Source organism: Pempheris klunzingeri, chromosome 20 (assembly GCF_042242105.1).
Source record: "Pempheris klunzingeri isolate RE-2024b chromosome 20, fPemKlu1.hap1, whole genome shotgun sequence".
Taxonomy (NCBI): domain Eukaryota; kingdom Metazoa; phylum Chordata; class Actinopteri; order Acropomatiformes; family Pempheridae; genus Pempheris; species Pempheris klunzingeri.
The window spans coordinates 18,976,457-18,997,030 of record NC_092031.1 but is presented as its reverse complement, the minus strand read 5'-3'; the positions used below and the strand labels follow the sequence as shown (position 1 = coordinate 18,997,030).

The 20,574-nt window shown below is 45.6% G+C and overlaps 2 protein-coding genes across 2 annotated transcripts; one reads left to right on the top strand and one right to left on the bottom strand.

The window, feature by feature from the left end:
- Positions 1–9,714: 9,714 nt before the first annotated feature.
- LOC139219646 (DNA-directed RNA polymerase III subunit RPC4) lies at positions 9,715–16,984 on the top strand. Its single transcript, XM_070851576.1, has 8 exons — positions 9,715–10,654; positions 11,041–11,087; positions 11,170–11,315; positions 11,401–11,525; positions 13,979–14,066; positions 14,291–14,565; positions 15,179–15,331; positions 16,109–16,984. The coding sequence occupies exons 1-8, from the start codon at positions 10,496–10,498 to the stop codon at positions 16,247–16,249; spliced, it is 1,134 nt and encodes a 377-aa protein (XP_070707677.1). The 5' UTR covers positions 9,715–10,495; the 3' UTR covers positions 16,250–16,984.
- Positions 16,985–17,671: 687 nt separating this feature from the next.
- On the bottom strand, positions 17,672–20,574 carry tfam (transcription factor A, mitochondrial). Its single transcript, XM_070851577.1, has 7 exons — positions 20,310–20,574; positions 19,541–19,683; positions 19,331–19,401; positions 19,052–19,201; positions 18,842–18,937; positions 18,552–18,608; positions 17,672–18,450 (listed from the first exon to the last, which is right to left on the bottom strand). Exons 1-7 carry the CDS (start codon positions 20,393–20,395, stop codon positions 18,169–18,171), a joined length of 885 nt encoding a protein of 294 aa, XP_070707678.1. The 5' UTR covers positions 20,396–20,574; the 3' UTR covers positions 17,672–18,168.

Below are 20,574 nucleotides of genomic sequence, written 5' to 3'. Positions count from 1 at the left end.
AAAGGCATATAGTTTAGGGCTGACTCAGGCCTTGGACCAGCCCCTAGTTATGCTGCTATAGGCTTAGACTGCCGGGGGACTCCTATAATGCACTGGGCTCCTCTCTCCTCCTCTTCCTCTCCATCCTGATGCTTCATGTCTCTTTAAAGTCTGTTACTTACTTGGTAACTTCCCCGGAGCCTTTCTGTGCTTTTCTCATCTCTCAGGTTCCTGTGGATCCTGGTCCTGGTTCTCCTGCTGTGGTTCTCTGCTGCGGATCGTCGGCCACTCGTCATGTTTTACAATATTACCATATTGCTAATGCAAATTTTTTAGTCACACTCCTATTGTTAGTGCTATAGTCACTGTTAGTATGTTGGTTGCTGTTTGTGTTGTCTCTCTCTCTCTCTCTCTCTCTCTGTCTCTCTCTCTCTTTCTGTCCAACCTCCACCCAACATGGACCCTGACAGAAGCCGCCCACATTGAGCCTGGGTCTGTTCGAGGTTTCTTCCCGTTAAGAGGGAGTTTTTCCTGCCACTGCTGCTCATGTGGGGATTCTTGAATCCTTAATGTTGAATTCCTGAATCGTTGGGTCTCTCTCTAATTAAAGAGTTTGGTCTAGACCTGCTCTTTATGTAAAGCGTCTTGAGATAACGCTGTTATGAATTGGCGCTCTATAAATAAAGATTGATTGATTGCTAAATATTTCTTTATAAAATATGGGTTGAAAAAAAATAAAGTTCAACCCTTGTTTTTCATGCCTAAAGATGAATAAAAACACTTAGTGAAAAAATCCTGATTGAGGTTATCATAATTCATGCATGAAAGGGTTAATCTTAATATGAGAGGTTATCATGACTGTAGCCTGTTTTGCTCATGAAGTGTAATAGATTGTGGCATCTTCGTGGATCATCTAAAGCATAGGTCACTAACTGGCGGACCGCGGACTGCGGTCTGGGTCCGGACCCAGACACCATCCTATACAGACCCAGACCTATTATCAATAAATTATAAGGGGATTTTAAATTTGACAAGACGCTTCTATTTTAACCGGCGCAGCTTTTCTAGTGTTTACGGCATTGGTTGAGCAGATCAGGAAACGCACAGACCAATTGCATTCGAGTTAAGCCATAAGGTTTGAGATTTATATATTGTAAAGTTGGTTGACTGTTCAGTCAAGATGTGACAGTTACAGAAAAAGGGAAAAACTGCTGCCAAACTCTCAAGTTATGAACTTTATTTTAAGACGCAATTATTCAAGTTATTTTATTTATTTTCTCTTATTTCTAAATGCAGCTCTTAATGACTTAATGAGACAAGAACGTTCTACCTATCTACAGTATTATGTATCTGTTTACTTAAATGTTAAGTGTCAATAAATATTGTCAAAATGTTTTTGAATCATACTGAATTTATTTTATTTGACAGGCAGTTATTGATTACATATTGACGTTGATACAACTACTAGGCTACATCAACATATATCACACTAACTCAAGTTAGACATTATGATGTTCCGGACCTTTGCTTTAATACATCCTCTCTGACTGGACCCGGGTTGTTTTGCGTTTTTCCTCAGGACAAAAACAATAACGGAATTTCAAGAAGAAAAGCTGTTGTAAGTATTGAGGAAAGTCAAGATCAGTGTCAATATGACAGTTAAGGAATCACGTTCTCATATACTTTCTAATTTTACAGTTAATGTTACTTAGATGTACATGGACTAATACAGTACAAGCCTGTTTTATTAAGTGTTGGTTTATTTATGAGTTAGGAAATTCATTGTTCTAATGGGGTAGTTGTATTATACAGCTTTACTATTAGGGAGTACATTCATGTAATGAACTAAACAGTTACAGGGAACAAGTCTACTCAAGTTTCAAAGCACCACACAGAGGCCTTTGATTATTTTCAATACAGCTTTATTCTGCTGTAAACATGTAACAGACTATGTCCACTAAAGCATTGTCTTTGACAAAAGACATTTTACCATAGCTCTGAGAGTATTCTAGCCATGCGTACACACTGTACCAGTCTTTCTTGAAGCCTCGTCTTCTGCCTCCTTGAAGAGTACTAGGGAAAAACTTGAGATGCTGCTGTTTGGGCCCTCTGATGTTGACTGGGAAATATCTGTGATGAAACATGAGGAAAATAAGTTACTCTGAATTTAAAACAGCAGCAGCAAAACCAACGGTAATAACATGAGTAGCTGTCCATAGTAATCCCAGATTACAGTTGTATTGTGGACCCACAGTCAGTTCTGTTCTGACTGTTCAAACTCTTCTACCAGTAAACATGAATAAGAAGCTTTCTGTTGTTGCACCAGGATTCATAACTCAGTGTTGACACCTTGTTACCACGCGTTTATCCAGGTGAAGTTACTCTCTTGCCATTCATTTCCTCATGAGGGACCCTGTTCCAAGGTCACCTGTTGGTCCAGCAGTAGGATGAACAGCTGTCTCCTGTCTGGCCTGCTGCCTTACTTCTTCCCTGTTCTCTGGACCTGTCGCTGCCTGACCCTGCTCCTCTGCCCTGCTCTGTTTCTGTCCCTGTCTGTTCATGGGTTTGCTGTTATCTTGGCCTGCATCATCACACATATGGAAGAGATGTCCGTAGACTTTCTCTTCATTGTCTGCAAATTACCGTAGCATCACGGCACAGGTGCTGGTGATCCGACGCTAGTGGCCCTTAACACAAGCTAATGAGATGCTCAGTAACGGAGAGCAGCCAGCAGGAGGTTCAGCACAGACACAGTTTACCAAACACACACTATTTGTTCTAAAAGTAAGTACTGTTTGACTGACTTACCTGTTGGTAGTCTGCTTGTCTCAACAGCTGCCGTTGAAAATGACTTCCACTGTCCATCTCTGAGTTTGGGCAGCAGCTGCTGCAGTGCTGCTTCACTTGCACTCGGACAACGTAGTTACACTTTCCGAAATTTTCAAATGTGAACTTAACCGATCAGAACTGGGGGGGCCACCGGGGTGGCCAAGTTTCTTTCAGGAGGGGCCGCGGCCTCCCCTGGCCCCCCCGTGACGGCGCCTCTGATAGACTGAGGGTGTGAGCCTGTCTGTCTGCAATGAGGATTATGATGCTTGCTCATGTGGGAATTCTTGAATCCTTAATGCTGAATTGCTGAATCGTTGGGTCTCTCTTAATTAAAGAGTTTGGTCTAGACCTGCTCTTTATGGAAAACGTCTTAATACGCTGTTGTGAATTGGCGCTATATAAATAAAGATTGATTGATTGATTAACATAACACACAACTTAATTATCTTTGTGTAACTTGCGTATATGTCCCTCTGTTGCTGTACAGTGTATGTGTGGTGGTTTCCTCCTATCTTAGGTTAGCTTCCCCTGTCAGGAACTTATGACTACTCTTGTGAGCTTGTGTTATCAGACCTTAACCTATTTTCCCCTACAAATTCGATGAACTGGTTACAAAACTGTGTAACCTGTGTAACTGCGTATTTTTTTGGATTAATTTGTAATCAAAAGGGGTGGGAAATGCAATGGAAAATTTTAACTTATGCACCTTTGACATTTTTATTAAGCTTTGACATCTATCAAAATGCCACTATGGGTTTAACTCTCTGTTTCTTTTTACCAGTGTGTGCCTCAGTTCCTTTTTCCACTTCTGCATAAGATGTCTGCACAGGGTCTTGACTGTTGGGTGAACCCGACACATCCTGTCTCTCCCTGCAGATGTTCAATGGCAATAATCCTTTGGTATAAAGATAACTGCTCGAGATGCATACTCTGAGCCTCTCCTACAGACTGCTTAACTCTCTGTATCAGACTGCTCCTTCTTGCAAGAATAAAATATTCAAAGACATTCTTTTCACTTCAGAAACTTTATTCTTGAAGAGGAAAAATCCACAACATTAGTCAGTGTTAGCAAGAGTTTCTCCTAGTGAATGTTTTTTGAGTCTAGTCAGGTTAGTATCTATTTGTATAGTATTTTTTTATTCTTTTTGAGTCTGTTTTTTGGTGTCCTGTCCTGGTTGTATCTTGTGCAACATTAAATTGCACCATTTGTCGAGCTTTTGAGTTCATCCTCCTGTGTGTGTTTCTGGTCTTAACCAGGGCTGGCTCTTCCAATAGGCAATATAGGCAAATGCTAAGGGCGCCGTGGCCTCCAGGGGGCGCCACAAAAGGGGGAGAAAATACCTTAAATATAATTATATTAAAACTGGTTATTACTATTAACTCTTAAAATGGAAAAGCTCACATTGATTCAAATGTAAAGCAATGCGGGGGCGCCCCCCTTCCCTCCCCTCCGGCTGATCGTTACCTGCTCGCTCTCTGTGGGGGGAGGGGCGAATTTATTGATGTGACCCCAGAGAACCTTGTAAACATGTCAAAACGACCGAAACAGTCCGGAGCACAGGGAAGAAAAAAAGAAAAGAAGAAGAGGAAAAACGGGAGAAAGAAAGAGGTAAAATAAAGATCCAGTCATGACGTGAAGCAGCATCAGGTGTAGCAGTTATCACAGCAAGCATCAGGTGTAGCAGTTATCACAGGTGTAGCAGTTATCACAGTGGAACAGCAGGTTGTTCACTTGCTTCTGAGCGATCAGCCTCAACATCGTATGCTAATCAGTAAATAAGCAGTTTTATATTTCTGTAGCTGAGCGGCATGGAGAGGTCTTTACTGTTAGGGATCATCTGTATAGATTAAACCTACTCAGTAGGTGTCTACATTGGCCTAATCTATGCTTGTTTTATTTACATCTGGCATTCTGGCTAGTTAACGTTTTTCCTGCCTTTAATAGTCAGTCAAAATGCTATTCCATTTTCAACCCTTCATGGATCTGATTTTTAACTTGTGTTACAGTTCATATTATCTAAAGCATGTTAATTGTTGTCAGTCTTAAAGTACACATTATTATTATTATTATTATTCTTTATTCACTTATTTACAGGTTTTTATTTTGTAGTAAGGGTATTTATATTGTATTTCAGATTTTTTTGTATTAATTTGTGATTTGTTAAGTATGTAAATTTGGTGACATGTTACCTGATGAAAGACAATGATAAAAGCAATGCTATTCGATTTCTTTTATAAGTGCATGTAAATCGCCGATGGAGGGGGGGCGCCATCTAAAATCTCGCCTAGGGCGCCACATTGGGTAGAGCCGGCTCTGGTCGTAACAGTCTGTAAAAATGGGTTTTAAGAAGTGATTAAAAAGAAGTCACTTGCTGCAAGCCTCATCTCCTCGGGCAGGTGACTCAAAAGCCAAGTGGTCCTTTTAGATTTAAACCTCAACTTTGGAACAGACAGCAGGGCCCCATCTGAGGGTCTGAGGCTGCAAACTAGCACATATGGTGTCAACATTTCCTCTATGTAGCTTGGAGCCAGACCAATTAAACTTATTTTAACTGAGGTTTTGGAATACTGAGCAATATGATTTTGGATTTGGAGCTGTTGAAGACAGTTTTTTACCATCCAACACTTGACATTGTGCAGAGAGTCTAAAACAGCAGCGAGGCATTTTGAATCGCCAGACATGGGAAACCTCAGGGGAAGGTATATCCATGTGTCATCTGCGTAACAATAAAATAAGACGTTATAACGTTTGATGATTCGACCAAGTGGGAGCGTATATATCTAAAATTAAATTGAACCTTAAAATTGAGCCTTGCGGTACACCACAGGTAAAAACACCACAGGAGTTTTAGAAGAAGTGTAATTAATTGGCAATTAAAACGGCATGATCTACTGTGTCAAAGGCTGCACTTAAATCTAAAAGAATTAAGGTTTCACTCTCTGTTGGCTGCTAAAAGAAAGTCACTGGTGACCTTGAGGAGGGCAGTTTCTGTGCTGTGTACAGCTCTAAAACCTGGCTGAAATTTCTCAAATCTGTCATTATGAAACATAAAAGCTAAAAGTTGGGTTGAAACCACGATTTCCAAAACTAAATAATAATGATGAATAAAATGAAAAAAAGAGTTTAGAAATTGGCCTAAAATTCTTTTGAACAGAAGGATCAAGGTTTAGTTCTTTACATTTTTTTAAAGACTTTTAAAGACACTTTATGTACATTTTGTTGCCTCAAACTCTGGACAACTGCTGACAGAACCAGATCAGCTTCTCTCACTCCGCCCCCTGGTACAACAGCAAGCTGTGGAAAATGAAAGCAGCGGCGCGTGCTCTAGAGCGGAAGTTCACAGCTTCTGGCCTCACTGTCCACAAACAAGCCTACCGCGAACACCAAAAGGCCTACTCCAAGTCCCTGAAAGTTGCACGATTACCGTACTTCTTCAACATCATCCAGAGCAGCCCAGGCAACTCCAAGCAGCTCTTCTCCACAGTTCACCATCTCCTCAGACCACGCACCCCCTCAAACTCTGACTCTACAGATGATCAGTGCAATACATTTCTGGACTCTTTTTGTGCCAAAATCAACACAATCTGCTCTGCTCTGTGTTCTGCACCTACTCCACCTCACCAGTCTGCAGAGCCACAGTTTGGGATCTCCCAGCCTCTCTGCTCCTTCCTCCCCATCTCCCAGCAGGAGATTCTGGACATTGTCAGGAAGATGAAGCCCACCACGTGCCCTCGACCCCTTTCCCTCTGCTGTGGTCAAAACAAACATCTCCTCTTTTTGTCCCTTTGATCACCACCACGATCAATCAGTCCCTCCAGTCCAGCTCTATTCCATCCCCACTGAAAACTGACATAATCAAGCCACTACTGAAAAAACCCACCTTCAACCCAGAGATCCTCACAAATTATAGGCCCATAGCAAACCTTCCTTTCTTTTCAAAGGTTCTGGAGAAAGTTGTTGCTGCACAACTTTATAATCACCTCAAATCAAACCACGTGTTTGAAAAGTTTCAGTCTGGGTTCTGGCCTGCTGACTCCACTGAAACAGCTCTGATCAGGGTCACCAATGACCTGCTGATGGCAGCAGACGACGGCTCACCCTCCCTCCTCATCCTCCTTGATCTGTCTGCAGCCTTTGACACCGTCGACCACAACATCCTCTTCAACCGCCTCCGCCACACCAACGGGCTCTGTGACACCACTCTTGGCTGGTTCCAGTCCTACCTCACTAACAGGACTGAATATATCTCTATTGATGAAGCCAAATCAAGGATTGTCACCTCATCTCATCTCCACATCCCCATGACAAAACTTGCCACCATGGGAGACCGGGCCTTCTGCTCTGTGGAATTCTGTGGAATCCACTTCCGGACCATCTGAGGACACCACAGACTGTAGAGTCCTTTAAAAAAGGACTCAATCAATTAATCAAGCAATCTTTATTTATAGAGCGCCAAATCATAACAGCGTTATCTCAAGACACTTTCCATAAAGACCAGGTCTAGACCAAATTCTTTTATTAGAGAGAGACCCAACGATTCAGGAATTCAACATTAAGGATTCAAGAATCCCCACATGAGCAGCATCAGATATTACGGTGTATTGAAGGACTAAGAACCTTTCTCTCTTGTTGTTTTTATGATGCTGACTGATTTTTCAATTTCGATTTGCCTATTGGTGTTTTATGTAGCACTTTGAGATTTGCTAATGTAAAGTGCACTATAAATAAAATACATTATTATGATTATTATTATGAAATGAGAATGACCGACAGCATGTTTAAAAGCAGATGGAAAAGTGCCTTTTGCTAATAAGCTGTTAATCAATAAAACTTTGGACCCAACTGTATTAATAACCTCTTTAAGAAATGTAGTGTGAATGATAAAGACTGCACGTGGTTGATTTCATGCTGGTATGATATTTGTTAAAAAAGGCAGTGATACTGGTCAAAGTTGCTAAAACAATTATGTCTCTACTAACATGTAACATGGGTGGGGGTAATCTGTTGCCTTATAACCAAGACATTTGCTAATAAAAAAATGTTAAAACTTCCCACAGAGCTTTTGTGAAGGATCAGTAAAATGACAGGGGAGGGGGTGATAACAGAGTCTATAACCTTGAATAAAGTTCTGGGGTTAGAATGATTCACTAAAATCAAATTAGAAAAGAAGGACACTCTTGCTTCTTTGACTGCCTTTCGATAATTTTTCATTGCTTTTTTTTTTTATTTTCCAGATTTGTACATGTAAACCAGTTTTCCATTCTCCTGCTGCCCCTCTTCAATTCCTAGGTAGATTAATTTAACCAGGGCTGCAATGTTCAATTTGATTTTTTTTCATGTTGGGGGCAACAAGTCCAGAACACTCTGACAGGTGTGATTAAAAAGGGAGAGCAGCTCGTTGGTGTTAAAACCTGGATTTATGGTAGTTAAAGATGCAGTGCTAAAAAGCTCCGAAAACTTGCACGACAACAAACAAAACTTGAAAACCCAGTGGCAGCAGCCAGATGCATTGTGATTACAAGGTAGTTAGGATAAAACTAACATTGAATGAAAATCCTTTGTGATCAGCCACACAAATGGGCACAATGTGGTCAGGGCTGAGACCACTACCAACTACCAAGTCTGGGGTGTGACCTCTTGAGTGTGGAATTCTGAAATATCAAAAAAAAAAAAAAATCGGGCAAGGGAGTTAGCAAGAGTTAGCAAGAATGCCACTTTCCATCCGTAGTCCCTAGGCAGGTAGCAAAAGATAGAAATATTACAAGTGACACAATCAAAATACAAATAAGATACAAAGTACAAAATAGACACAATACTTTTTGCAGGGTAGGGGTTCTCGTAGGTCTTGAGCCATTGTTTAAGATGGGTCCTGAAAGTGAATGTGAGACATTCCCTTGTTGAAACTGGTGGGTTATTCCAACATTTGATTCCCTTTACTGAAAGCACTGTTTGTCCAAATATGGCGCACCTATGTGGCCCCTCACTGTCCCCTCAAGTGATTGCCCTGGTGCCAATGCCACCATCAGACTCATTAAACAGAAATGTACATGCATTAAATGTAAATGTGTTTAAAGAAGGTGGAGCAAGACCATGTGAAACCTTATACTGCACATAAAACAGGCATATTTGAAATTTTTAAAGTTCTCAAAGCTCAATAAAGTTTTTTTCAAAACGTTACAATGAAAGTGTTTTTTTTCTTCTTATTTGATCAAAACTGGTTTTCTTGAAAAGGAGTTATATGGGTTTAAGTGTGTTACACCTGTAAGTGACCAGTTAATGACAGTACTCAATATGTGAAAAAAGTCATTGAGTACAAAAACATCCTGGCAGCATTAACTGTCAGAAATGGCCTGATTTGCTCAAAATGTTGTAAATTGAATGTTATGGTGTTGGGACGCCTTTTTCACGTCTTTGAAATATTGATGTAGAGTCCAAAGTGACCCCAAGATATGGAACCTAAATTGCATAGGATGCAGAGGGGTGTGGCCTTTATTTAGATCAGAAGCTTTGCTACCAACTTCTCTGCCTTAGATATAAGAGTGAGGATGCTGATTAGCCTATAATTAGACATGTCAGGAACAGTCACTTTCCTGAATACTAAACTAAGCACGTGTAATCTGGTGCACCAAAGAGTCTTTAAAGGTGGTGTCAGGCATCCTTAGAGCTTTTCACTGCACTCATCATTTTGGCTACTTCTGGTTCTGTTATTTTCTCTATTCTACAAATTGGCTGATTTCTCAGACTGTGTAAACTCAGGAGTAGTAAAAAGCTTGGTTATGTCATGGACAGAATTTAAGAAGATGGTTGGATTTTCTACTAATATAGCCTATTATTCAATTTGAGTTTTAAATCTTTATTGTCTTGTTTGTTTTCTCTACTGATTAGTTTAACATTTTTTCATTTTCTTTCACTTTTGCCTGACTAAACATGTCCTTCCTCCACCACTGGGGTTCACACTCCCCCGTCTTCACTCGCTGCATGGAGGAGTTTCTTCACGGCCTGCTCACAGGACTCACTGTGACCCAGCACACAGACAGCGCCCCCTGGCGGCTCCAGCGCTCTGCTGCCGACTCGGTACCGACAAGAGGACCCCACGTCCGGCTGAGGAGGACGGAGGCTGCGTAGCGGAGCGGAGCTGCTGGACTGATACCGGAGCAGTGTGAGTACTGGTCCCAGCCTCCCCCAGGACTGAGCGGGCCCTACGGCCCACCAGGCAGCCCTAGCTGAGGCCGGGCTGTGTGTCCGCAGCCGCCAGGAGGGACACCGTTACTATACCGTGGAACGCTGTCACGGTGCAGGAAGGGGCCGCCCCGCTGTAACAGGGCCCCAGTGGTGGTGGGTGCTGCTCCGTGTCCTCGGAGCAGGAGCGTTCGGTCCCGCCGGGACTCCGGCTCCTTCCTCTCTTCTGGAACAAAATGGAGGGCGGTGCGGCGCTGCTGTAGAGAGGCCTGCTGGATGTGGACCCGGGCTTAGCTTAGCCTAGGAGGACTGCCCGCGGGACACGGACAGACGGCGGCTGTGGGGAGCAGGGGACTCACCGATGAGACCCAGGAACAGATACAGGGAAGTGAGGGCGGGGGTCCGTGACGGCGTCACGTCCACACACTAACGCCGACGGCAGGATGCTCTGTCCCGCGAGCCCCCTCCCTCCCAGCCAATAAAGCGGGGGCAGTGAGACACCACAGCATGACCGACCCGGAGGAGGCTTCGAGCTCCTCCGGCCTCACCGCGCTCAGTGGACTGGCGTCCCGGGTCCGGAGTCTGCCCTCCCCCACTCCACCGGGAAGACTGACGTCCCTCAGAACCAGGGACCTGACCCTGGGGGGGGCCCTCAAAAAGCCAAAGGTAATGCCTGTCAGCATGACCTCTCGTCAGCCCACAGACACATGAGCAGGGCTCAGGGGAACCGTCCCCCAGGATCACAAGGGGCTCAGGGTGTCTCTCTCCTGCAACCCAGAGCCTGGGGGGCCCTCGGCTCCTGGTGTTGACGCTCAGTGGCTCTGAGAGTAGAAACCACAGGGCCCAGCCTCATGGCCCCCATCCACCACGAACAACACAGCAACACAAATGTGTCTTTATGGAATAATGAGAATAAACTTTGTTTTACTCAACAGGAGGAACAGGTGGATGAGTGATGACTGATGAAGCAGGGTGGTGATGACCTGAGAGGCGGAGTGTGTGTGTGCCGTGGTGTGTATTTACAGTGTTAGTAATGCTCTTTGTTTCCACAGAAAGCCTTTGAGCCAAACGTCCACGCTGTGAGGAAGAGCAAAAATGAGTGAGTGAGCATCAGTAGGACCAATCCAGTTTGAAAACAGTTCATGTTACCTTCAGAAGCATCATGTGTGACTCCCGCCCAGGTTAAAGGAAGAGATCCATGTGGCTCTGAAGAAGGAGAGGAGAGAGAGGAGGAGAGAGCCCAGAGGGAGGAGGAGGGACAGGCCTCAGACCATCCAGAGTCACTCCATCTTCGAACAGGGTCCTGCCGACGGCGGACGCAGACCAGGTGCCCTCTCCTCTTCACTGTCCTTCCTTTTCGGTGTGACTGAAGCGTGTCGCGTCCCCTCACCATCCACTGTGTGTGTGTTCAGGCTGGGGCGGCGCCGCACACCTGCAGGACGCCACCATCTCTCCTGTGAGCAGACTGGTGAAGAACGAGAGGAGCGAGGCAGAGGAAAATGAAGATGAGATACTGGGTAAACTCCACAGGGATGATGTGAGTACTTCCTGCTCGCCGCTTTACCTTAAGGGACAGACTGACGTGTCGAGTCTGTGTTAAAGGAGCAGTCTGTAGCATTTAGAGGATGTGTTGTCAGAAATGAACTGTAACCTGGAGGCGTTGTGTCTCCGTCAGCTCAGAATTAATCTTTAAATCTACGCAGCCGCCGTGTTGCACCCAGAGCCCAGAATTGACAGCTTGGATTTGGTGGAGTGTTTCAGTGACAAAAAGGAGAAAGAACAGGGTCCTTTATAAAGTCCTAAATTCACATTTACAAATGAATGGCCTCAACAGGTGGTCTTTAATTCTGGTTAGGAAAGTCTTAGATATTAATTTATTAAATGCTATCAGCCTCCTCTTTACACAGCAAGCACAAACCGCCAGAACATGAACTCTTCGGATGGGATCAGTCGACTTCACAAGTCTCCGTCATCCTGTTGCTGCTCGGCTGTATCGAACATGACAGACCATAAAGGTTTAATTATTAATCTAACACACAAACAAGCACACACTAAAATAACAGAAACAACAATAAGAAATAATTAAATGAAATAACATAAATAAAACCAGAGTTCCTGTTCAGGTTCTGTGCAAATATTTAGAAAGTCCTGACAGCTCCCACAATATGAATAATAAAAAGGTGCAATGTTCAAACAATACAAAACAGTGCAATATAATATAAAAACAGAACACAAGTTGCAGTGCGGGTTTAACTCAAAGTGACAGCAAATCTGTTTCCCTTTTTTTTTTTTTTTCGCTACCTGAGATGTGCACCGATAACTCGTCCCATCCCCCTATTCCACAGCGCACGGTGCAGGACAGGTTCAGGGCCAGGTCAATCAAAGAATGAGAAACAACAGGGGGGTTGTTGTTGTTCATTTTTTATTTTCAAGACAGAGCATGAGGAAAGGGCGCCAGTGTGGGATGCAAATTACTACTATTATTTATTTTATTTTATTTATTGTTTTAATTGTTGTTGTTTTTGAGGGCTTGCAGCAGCGCCCCCTCCAGCAGGAGCCGTAGGCAACCGCCTATATGGCCTATGCCTCTGTCCTCCGTGACCTTAAGCCTTTCTGCAGGGCTGCAATCAGCCCTTAATCTCCACTGTCCACTTGTACTCACACTCCCTATGAGAATATAAGTATGACGAGGACGATACGAGCTAAATAATGTGTTGGAGACATTGCTATAATAAAATAAAAATCGTCTGCGATGTTTGATGGAAGACACGAGGCTAGACGAGGCATGTACAAGCTCTGTACAAACTGTAAAACAGATAAGAAGAGTACATGACCCTCAGCAGAGAAACTGACTCTGAATTTTGACATTAATAAACTGGACTATATATGGACTCAACCAGTTATTGTCATTTTTCTTATAATTTTGAACTAACAGCATATATATTTACTCAGAAGGGTCTGGCTTTGTTTTTATATTTGATGGTCATTTTTATTGCAAAAGTGGCCTTAAATTTAATTCATTCCTGGAGGAAGACCTCCTGATGTGGTGTGGCAGATGGAGGATCAGACTTGTCATTTACAGAAGAGTGTGCACCCACCATAGCCTCTCCTACACAGCTTGGGGGGAGGCGAGGTCAAGGGGATTCAGCAGGTTGTAATCTGCAGCCTCACCATTAGATGCCACTAAAAGCCGCAGACTGCACCTTAAAAACATCAGTGGACGCCCTCATGAACGGTGTGCATGAAAGCATCCCTTTGGACGTGCACCTAGATTTGTTTCCATGGGGATTTTTGGACTCATTGTTTGGCTGCACCCATCTGTGCAGCACACAGCTGCCTCCAAATGGTGCTTTTCCACTAGCACCTACTCGGCTCGACTCGACTCTGTCTTTTTGGTTTTCCACAAGGTGATAGTACCTGGTACCAGGTACTCCTTTGGGACCTACTTGGCCGGGGTTCCAAGCGAGCTGAGTCGAGCCGAAAATGTGACGTCAACATACTGCAGGCCACTGATTGGCCAGGGAGTGATGTCACTGGATGAGTCACGAGAGCGACTCGTTCACATGAATCAAACCCGCCGTTTTTAAAACCCTGGAAACAGTTTTTATTATTTCTGTGAATGAGTTAAACGGATACATGCAAACCAAATGCTCCACGTCCTTAGTTGTGTTTGTGTTTGTGTCGCATACAAATTACACCACTGGAGTTTCGGGCCGCCTTGCTATGACGACCCCACCCACTTTGAGGTGGTACGCAACTGTAATGGAAAACCACCCTAACTGAGTCGCATTGAGGTGAGTAGAGCTGAAACTGTGTAATGGAAAAGCGCCAAAAGTGTCTCTCTGGGCTCCTTGAGGACAAGAGAAATGGACAGTTGGTTGGTTCTTTTGATGGAGTTGAATGTTTCCCGTCTCTTTCAGAAAGGTGCTCTCAGTGACCGCTACCCTGCTCTCATCACTGCTCCTAACCAGTGTGTTGTCGCCCCCACAGTTCATAGACGATCCAGGTCTGAGGAACGACGCCAAGCTGAAGCCCATCCAGCTGCCTCTGAGTCAGTCCAGCAGCTCGACGAGGACACGTGAGGACACACTGACACTGTCACACCATAGCCAGCCCTGTCAGCTAGGACACCCCAGCACTGCTGATCTACTTTTAGCAGCAATATGCACATTTGAATTTGCCAGTGAATTTTGGTGAGCAGAGAGGCTCTGGGACATGGGCCAGGACTGAACATGAGTTCAGTAAGTACTCTGTGGCAGTCCACCGTAGTGCTGAAGTGTTTGTGCTGTCTTGTCTGTCCAGGTCCAGAGAGCCCTCCTCTGTTCAGAAGTGCATCCTGTGGAGCTCAGAGTACAGCCAGCTGCAGCGGGGCACAAGTGTCCCGACCACTGCAGCCATCTCTGGTGGAGCTACTGCAGGACCTCAGCCTGTCTGGCAGAGAGGAGCTCTTCTTCATGCAGTTACCCGACTGTATGCCGGGCACAACGTTTGGACAGAAGCTCCACCCCGCTGTGGGGCCTGCAGCAGAGAAACCTGCCAAGAAGGAAGACGGGAGGCCTGCACATCGGCTAGCACACGTCAGTAGGAACACACAACAGCAGCACTAGAGATCCACTGCAGTGTGTTGGCCCAGCTCATCTGGGTCCTGTATGCTTTAAAGCAGCAGGTGGTAGCATGAAAAGACAGTGGGTGTAGTCTTAGTACACCTTCATCCCCCATTCCCCTCTCCCTCTCAGCTGGGCTTCAGTTCTGCCTCCAAAGCCCCTTCCTGTAGAGGAGGCTGTCAAGGCAACTGGACAGGCCACATATACAATGGAGCCCTGGATGTGGACAGCAGTAACCAGCAGTAATGGGCAGCCAGCGGCTCTGCGGCCGGCTGTCCATCTGTCCCCGTTCCTCTGGAGCTTCAGTGCCCCTTCATTTCCTCCCCCCACAGGAGGACATTTCAAAAGCAGTATGGCTGCTGTTTGTGAGGGTGCTTTTGAACACATCTCATGTTCTCGTGCCAGGTTCAGGGACAGTCAGCACATAGTGAGCTCCTGCTGCTTTAAGGCTCTGTGTGTTCACTTGAAGTGTTTCTTAGATTCCTGCTGGCATGAAGACAGCATTACATCCTATCAGCTGTTTCCCATCCAGATGTGTCCATGTGAGCCGGTCATTAGCATGCTGTCTGTGTGGTCTCCTCCTCAGGACGCCGCGCTGACCGACACCTGTCCTGTGCTGTCACAGCTGCCAGAGGGACTTCTGGGTAAACTGCAGATCAGGAAGTCAGGAAAGGTGGAGCTGAAGCTGGGTGACGTAATCATGGACGTCTCTGAGGGAGCTGCCTTCTCCTTCCTGCAGGTATTGTGACAGTGTGTGCCTGTGTGCTGAAGGAGCTCTGAGGTGATGGACAAGTTGTGAAAAAGCTCTTTTCCCTCCTGTTTGACTCGTCACTCAGTGTGGATAGGTTATGGTTAGTTAATGGCTAGGTTATGGTTAGTTAATGGCTAGATCATGGTTAGTTAATGGCTAGATCATGGTTAGTTCATGGCTAGGTTATGGTTAGTTAATGGTTGGCTTATGACCTGTTTACGATTGGGTTATGGCTACTTAATGGTTAGTTAATTGTTAGGTTATGGCCTGGTTATGGCTAGTTTATGGTTAGGTCATAGATAGGTTATGGCAAGTTACCAGCAGGTAACAGGGGAGTTCTTCCTGCCACTGTTTCCTAATATAATATGTGATGCTGCTCATTTGGGGATTCTTGAATCCTTAATGTTGAATTCCTGAATCGTTGGGTCTCTCTAATTAAAGAGTTTGGTCTAGACCTGCTCTTTATGGAAAGAGTCTTGAGATAACGCTGTTGTATAAATGAAGATTGATTGATTGAGTTTATGGTTAGGTTATTGCCTGGTTATGGTTACTTCATGGTTAGGTTATGGTTAGGTGTAGCAGAGATGGCCTGGCAGAGATCTAAGGGCACCTTTGTGGTAATACTTGCATTCTGAACAAAGTGCATCAAACATATCAAAGAATGTTTTCTAAGAATATACATTTCCATTTATTAGTGAACTATCTCGCAAAATGTTCAGTGTATGTCGGCACTGATACAGCAGTTGTCTGTCTTTCCCTCTGCAGCAGCTGGTGTCTGTGCGTCTGTCTGACGGCCGGACCGGCGACATGATGGTGCTGGGAAACGTCCACCACAAGCTGGTCTTGTCTCCTGACTTTCAGGCTTTACTAGGACAAGCTGCAACGCGGCAGCAACAAGGACCCTGAAGGCTGTCGCCCTTCACAGGATGGGATGCTCTGTGACCGCAGGACTACTGATGTGATGGGGATGATCTTCTGTCGCCACACAGACACAGATCACTGTGGCGGAGGACTGGCAGCCAGTCCATTGTCCACTGTAGCAAACCCTCAGGAGGCTCTTTGTACTGTTTTATTGTGTCAGTGCCAAAGACCGATGAGGGAGGACAGTCTAGAACGGAGACGGAGGTGGCCGTCTGCCCCCATGCTCGCTGCCTGTTGTCATGTGACTCAGGGTGTCCACTGTGGCCCAACAGAACCAAGTGGCTGTGAATTTAATCTGTCAGTGCTTTGATAATGGACTACACTGATGTCCACCTACAGTTTGTACCTTTTTGTAGTAAACTTGCAGAATTTAGCACAAGATATAGTCAGGATTCATTTTCAGGATTGTTTTACATCATTTTGTTTTTCACTCCTCCTCATCAGAGCTCTGGAAACAGCAGCTGGAAATCTAGCTGCTCCAGACCAGAGCTCCATGCTGCAGACAGCCTCAAACTCTCCTGGTCTTTGTCCTCCTATTAATGTACCAGTTATTAGTCTTTTGTACTGATGTGTCATCACGTCTCACACACTGTACATTGTAGATGTAGTTCTCTGCTTTTTAATGCCTCCTGTATTTTATTCCTGATGTGTGTTCTCTTGTCTGTGTGTGAAGCACGTTGGAACATTTGTTTTGTTGTACAAATAAATTTGATCATTGTAGTCCAGCACATGTACTCAGGGTGAGGTCAGCACATGCTGCTGTCACTGCTGGAGCTTCCACCCAAATAAGACTTTTAGCGAAGACCTGTGGTCCAACATGACTGTACATAATGTGATGTAGAAGTGGACTCTGAGGTTCCCTTGCACAGTGTTGAACTGTGTATGTGGCTTTCATGTGGACACCACAAAAGGTCATTTTGTAGAAAGGTGGATATAAGTGTTTATTCAGTAAATGCTCAACACAGCCAACAGAACAAAATGCATCAGATATGAAGGTTTACTGGAACAGTGCTTCACGTCAATGGATGGTGCAACTCTACAAACTTATGCTTAGGTTGTAGTCATGGGAACCATGGCATTGTTTGTAGAGGAAGAGTCCTGACTGGCTGGGGAGTGGCCACAGAGCTGCTCTACACACACTTCCACAGGAGTCATGCACCCTCTACACAACTAAGCTACTGTGCTAGACTTTTCTTATGTCATCAAAACCCATGAAAATACCTGCTGTTGGCTATAACCAGCCGTAAACCAGCAGTTTTAGGAAAAGCACTGAGCCGTGTTTGAATTGTAAGTCTTCAAAAGAACCAATGAGGTTGGACGGAGAGCCAGAGACTAACACATGGTTGCCTCTGAACTTTTCATGGATTTGTTTACAACATAAATAGAGAATAACAGCAGACACAGTGCTTGGATTGATTCTCTTTATGAAATACAAGAATGAGAACAGTGCGGTTGTTTTTGAGGCAGGGCAGAAACCCCTCTGTTCCCCTCAGAGCTGTGACAGAGAGGGGGTTTGTATCTGTGCCTCCTAGAGTCACTGTAACGCAGCTCTAACATCTAGGTTTCAGAAATCAGTCAATTTCTTCAAGTAACTAACTCACTTTGATGACCAGAACAGTCCCAGTCCATGTTGCTGGGAGGGAATCAACCAACCAATCAGAGCCAGGATGTGTGAGCAGGCTGACAACATGCTCACAGTGCTCCTTCAAAGTCTCTGGGTCGGCTTGGTGGCATTTTCACTGAGAATTACTGGGCGGCTGTACAACGATCTCTGTGGGACTGAATGCTGGGCCTAAGAGGCATTCATGACGACTGGGAATTTTGACTAAGTTTGAGGCCAGAGCTGCTGAGAGCAGAGCCCTGTGTGTTGAGTTGCCCCCCCAGCCTCAGCAAGCAGACACGTCTTATGTCTTCTTTGTAGTCCTGACGGTTTTAGCTGAGCTGCTCTTGGTCGTCTTCCTGGTCGTTTTGGACCTGGCTGTGGTGGTGGCCTTCTTCGTTGCCTTGGCTTTAGCCTTCTGTGTTCCTTTGTGGGCCGCTGGACTTTTCACAGCAGCCATCTTCTTGCTGGACAACGTCTGTTCTCGGATCAGGTCTTCCCGTCCCATCTCCACCATGTGGTCCTCCCACGACTTCATCTCGTTCTTGTAGCGGATTTTGTCGTCCTCGGCCAACTGAATGTAGACCTGGCGTGGGACAGAGAGGACAACAGTGAATGTCTGTGTGAGCTGCGGCCTGAAGGCCGAGTGACTGCAGGGCCAATGGATGTGTGGTGACGGAGGCCGACCTGTCTCTGATGGCTCAGCAGACTCCTCCAGTCCTCCAGCAGTGACTTCATCTTGGCCTGAAGGAATATCAGCAGCAACATTACATCAGTCTCACTAAACTCTGACACCATGGATGCAACAGTCATGTTACATAAAGGCTTCTTTTAGCTGATTTCACTACAGACAAGCTTTCCCTCTTCCAACTAGAGCTGCCAGTGACAGATACATGTGCCCTTTCTCTGCTTCCACGTCTGTTCATACACTACCAGTGAGGACCTCAGGCCCAGGTCTCGTTGCCGTGGTTACTGACCTGAGTGCCGTGTCCTCTGGCCTCCTCAAAGTGCTCCGACATGAAAATGTTGAATGGAGTGCGGGGACGTTTGGGCTTCCCCAGGGTGGTCAGCTCCTGGATCACACACACACACACATTTTTTGTTCAGCAGCGTGACAGCTGATGTGTTGGGCGAAGTCTGTCTTCAAACCCCCAGCCCCTCCTCCGTTGTCCTCCTGTCTCTCTTACCCTCTTTTTGCGGATAGCCTTCCTCTTGGCTATCTTCTGCCTCTTCTCCAGGGCTTGTTGTTGAACCTGTGCTGGGGTCAGCTGGGCCTGGTAGTGCTGAAGGTCCACTTTAAACTGCTCCCTGGCCCGCAGAGAGGCTTCTTGAAACGGCTATGTGAGAGAGTGGCTACATGTATGACAGGAGACCGAGAACATCACCCCCCCCACACACACCCGGCACTCAGACACTTGAATAAGGCAGCCAGTTTGCTCAGTCTCAACACTAACAGACTGAAATACCTGTTTCTGCTCTGGGCTCATGGCCCTCCACTGCTGGGCGATCTTTCTGATGATATCCACCACCTTGATCTCTGAGGGACACAATTAAAAGACGGACATCAACCACAGAGCCGCGTTTGAGTCGTTGACCTCCGATAGAAGAATCTTATAACTCCACATTTCTCTCAGTGCTTCTGGTTAGCACTGAAGTACTGCGAGCTGTTGACTTACCAGGATTCTGTCTGCTCACCATGGGCTGCTGCTGCAGAACATATCTCATGTATCCGTTCAGGGGCCTCTTTGGAGGGCCACTGGCCTGAGAGCTCAGACATTTCACTGGGCTGAAGTAAGCAGCTGAGAGGACACTGCTACACCTACAGCGCACACACACACACACACATCCTAGTATGCATTATTTCTAATGGACAGAACTTAACACAAACATGGTAATAGAGCTCAACATGACAAAACACGCTAGTTTGAACATGTCAAACCTTAAACGATTGCCGATTAATCAACTGTTTTTTAGACAAAAAACTACTTTGATAATCGAGAAATTTTTTTCAAGCAAAAACTGAGAAAACATTCTGTGCTTCACAGCTAATCAGACACTGATCAGCTGCAACCCTCAACATCTCATTGTGGAGACTAATGCACATCCCACGCACTGAGGCTGCACTACTGTCGGGCTGATGAAGGTCTGTGTGGATTCTCTGCTGCCCACTGGACCTCCTGCATAGCAGTGTGCGCGCAGAGCTCCGGTCAGAGGGATTATCCACTCCACACTGTGTCCGCTGTGGGTCACACAGCCGACCACTCAGTCACACCCACGCCCAGCGTGTCCTAATGCTAACTAATGCTAGCTAAGATGCCCTTTCCAAACACATGTCGCTCACGCTCTCTCCTCTGATGAGAAACACACGCTGCCTTCCACTGAGCGGACAGCATGCTAAAGCTAGCGTGCTAAGGGGAGCTAGCTGAGATGGTGGGGGTTAGCTACCTCGCCACAGAGCCGGTGCAGGAGGACACAGTGAAGGACTTCACCAGCCAGCTCACTCCGGCTGTCATCATGCTGAACGGAGCCATGTCGCTGCTGGGAAACGCTGGAGGCCGCCAGACAGACGAATGAAACACAACCAGACTATCCGCAAAACCACCGTGTTGGTCTGTTCATGCGTTACCGTGAGAGTGTCTCCCCCCGCGGCTTGTTGACATGCAAGTGCTGCCAAAGGCGCCTTCACGCTCTCCCGGTGGATTATGGGTAT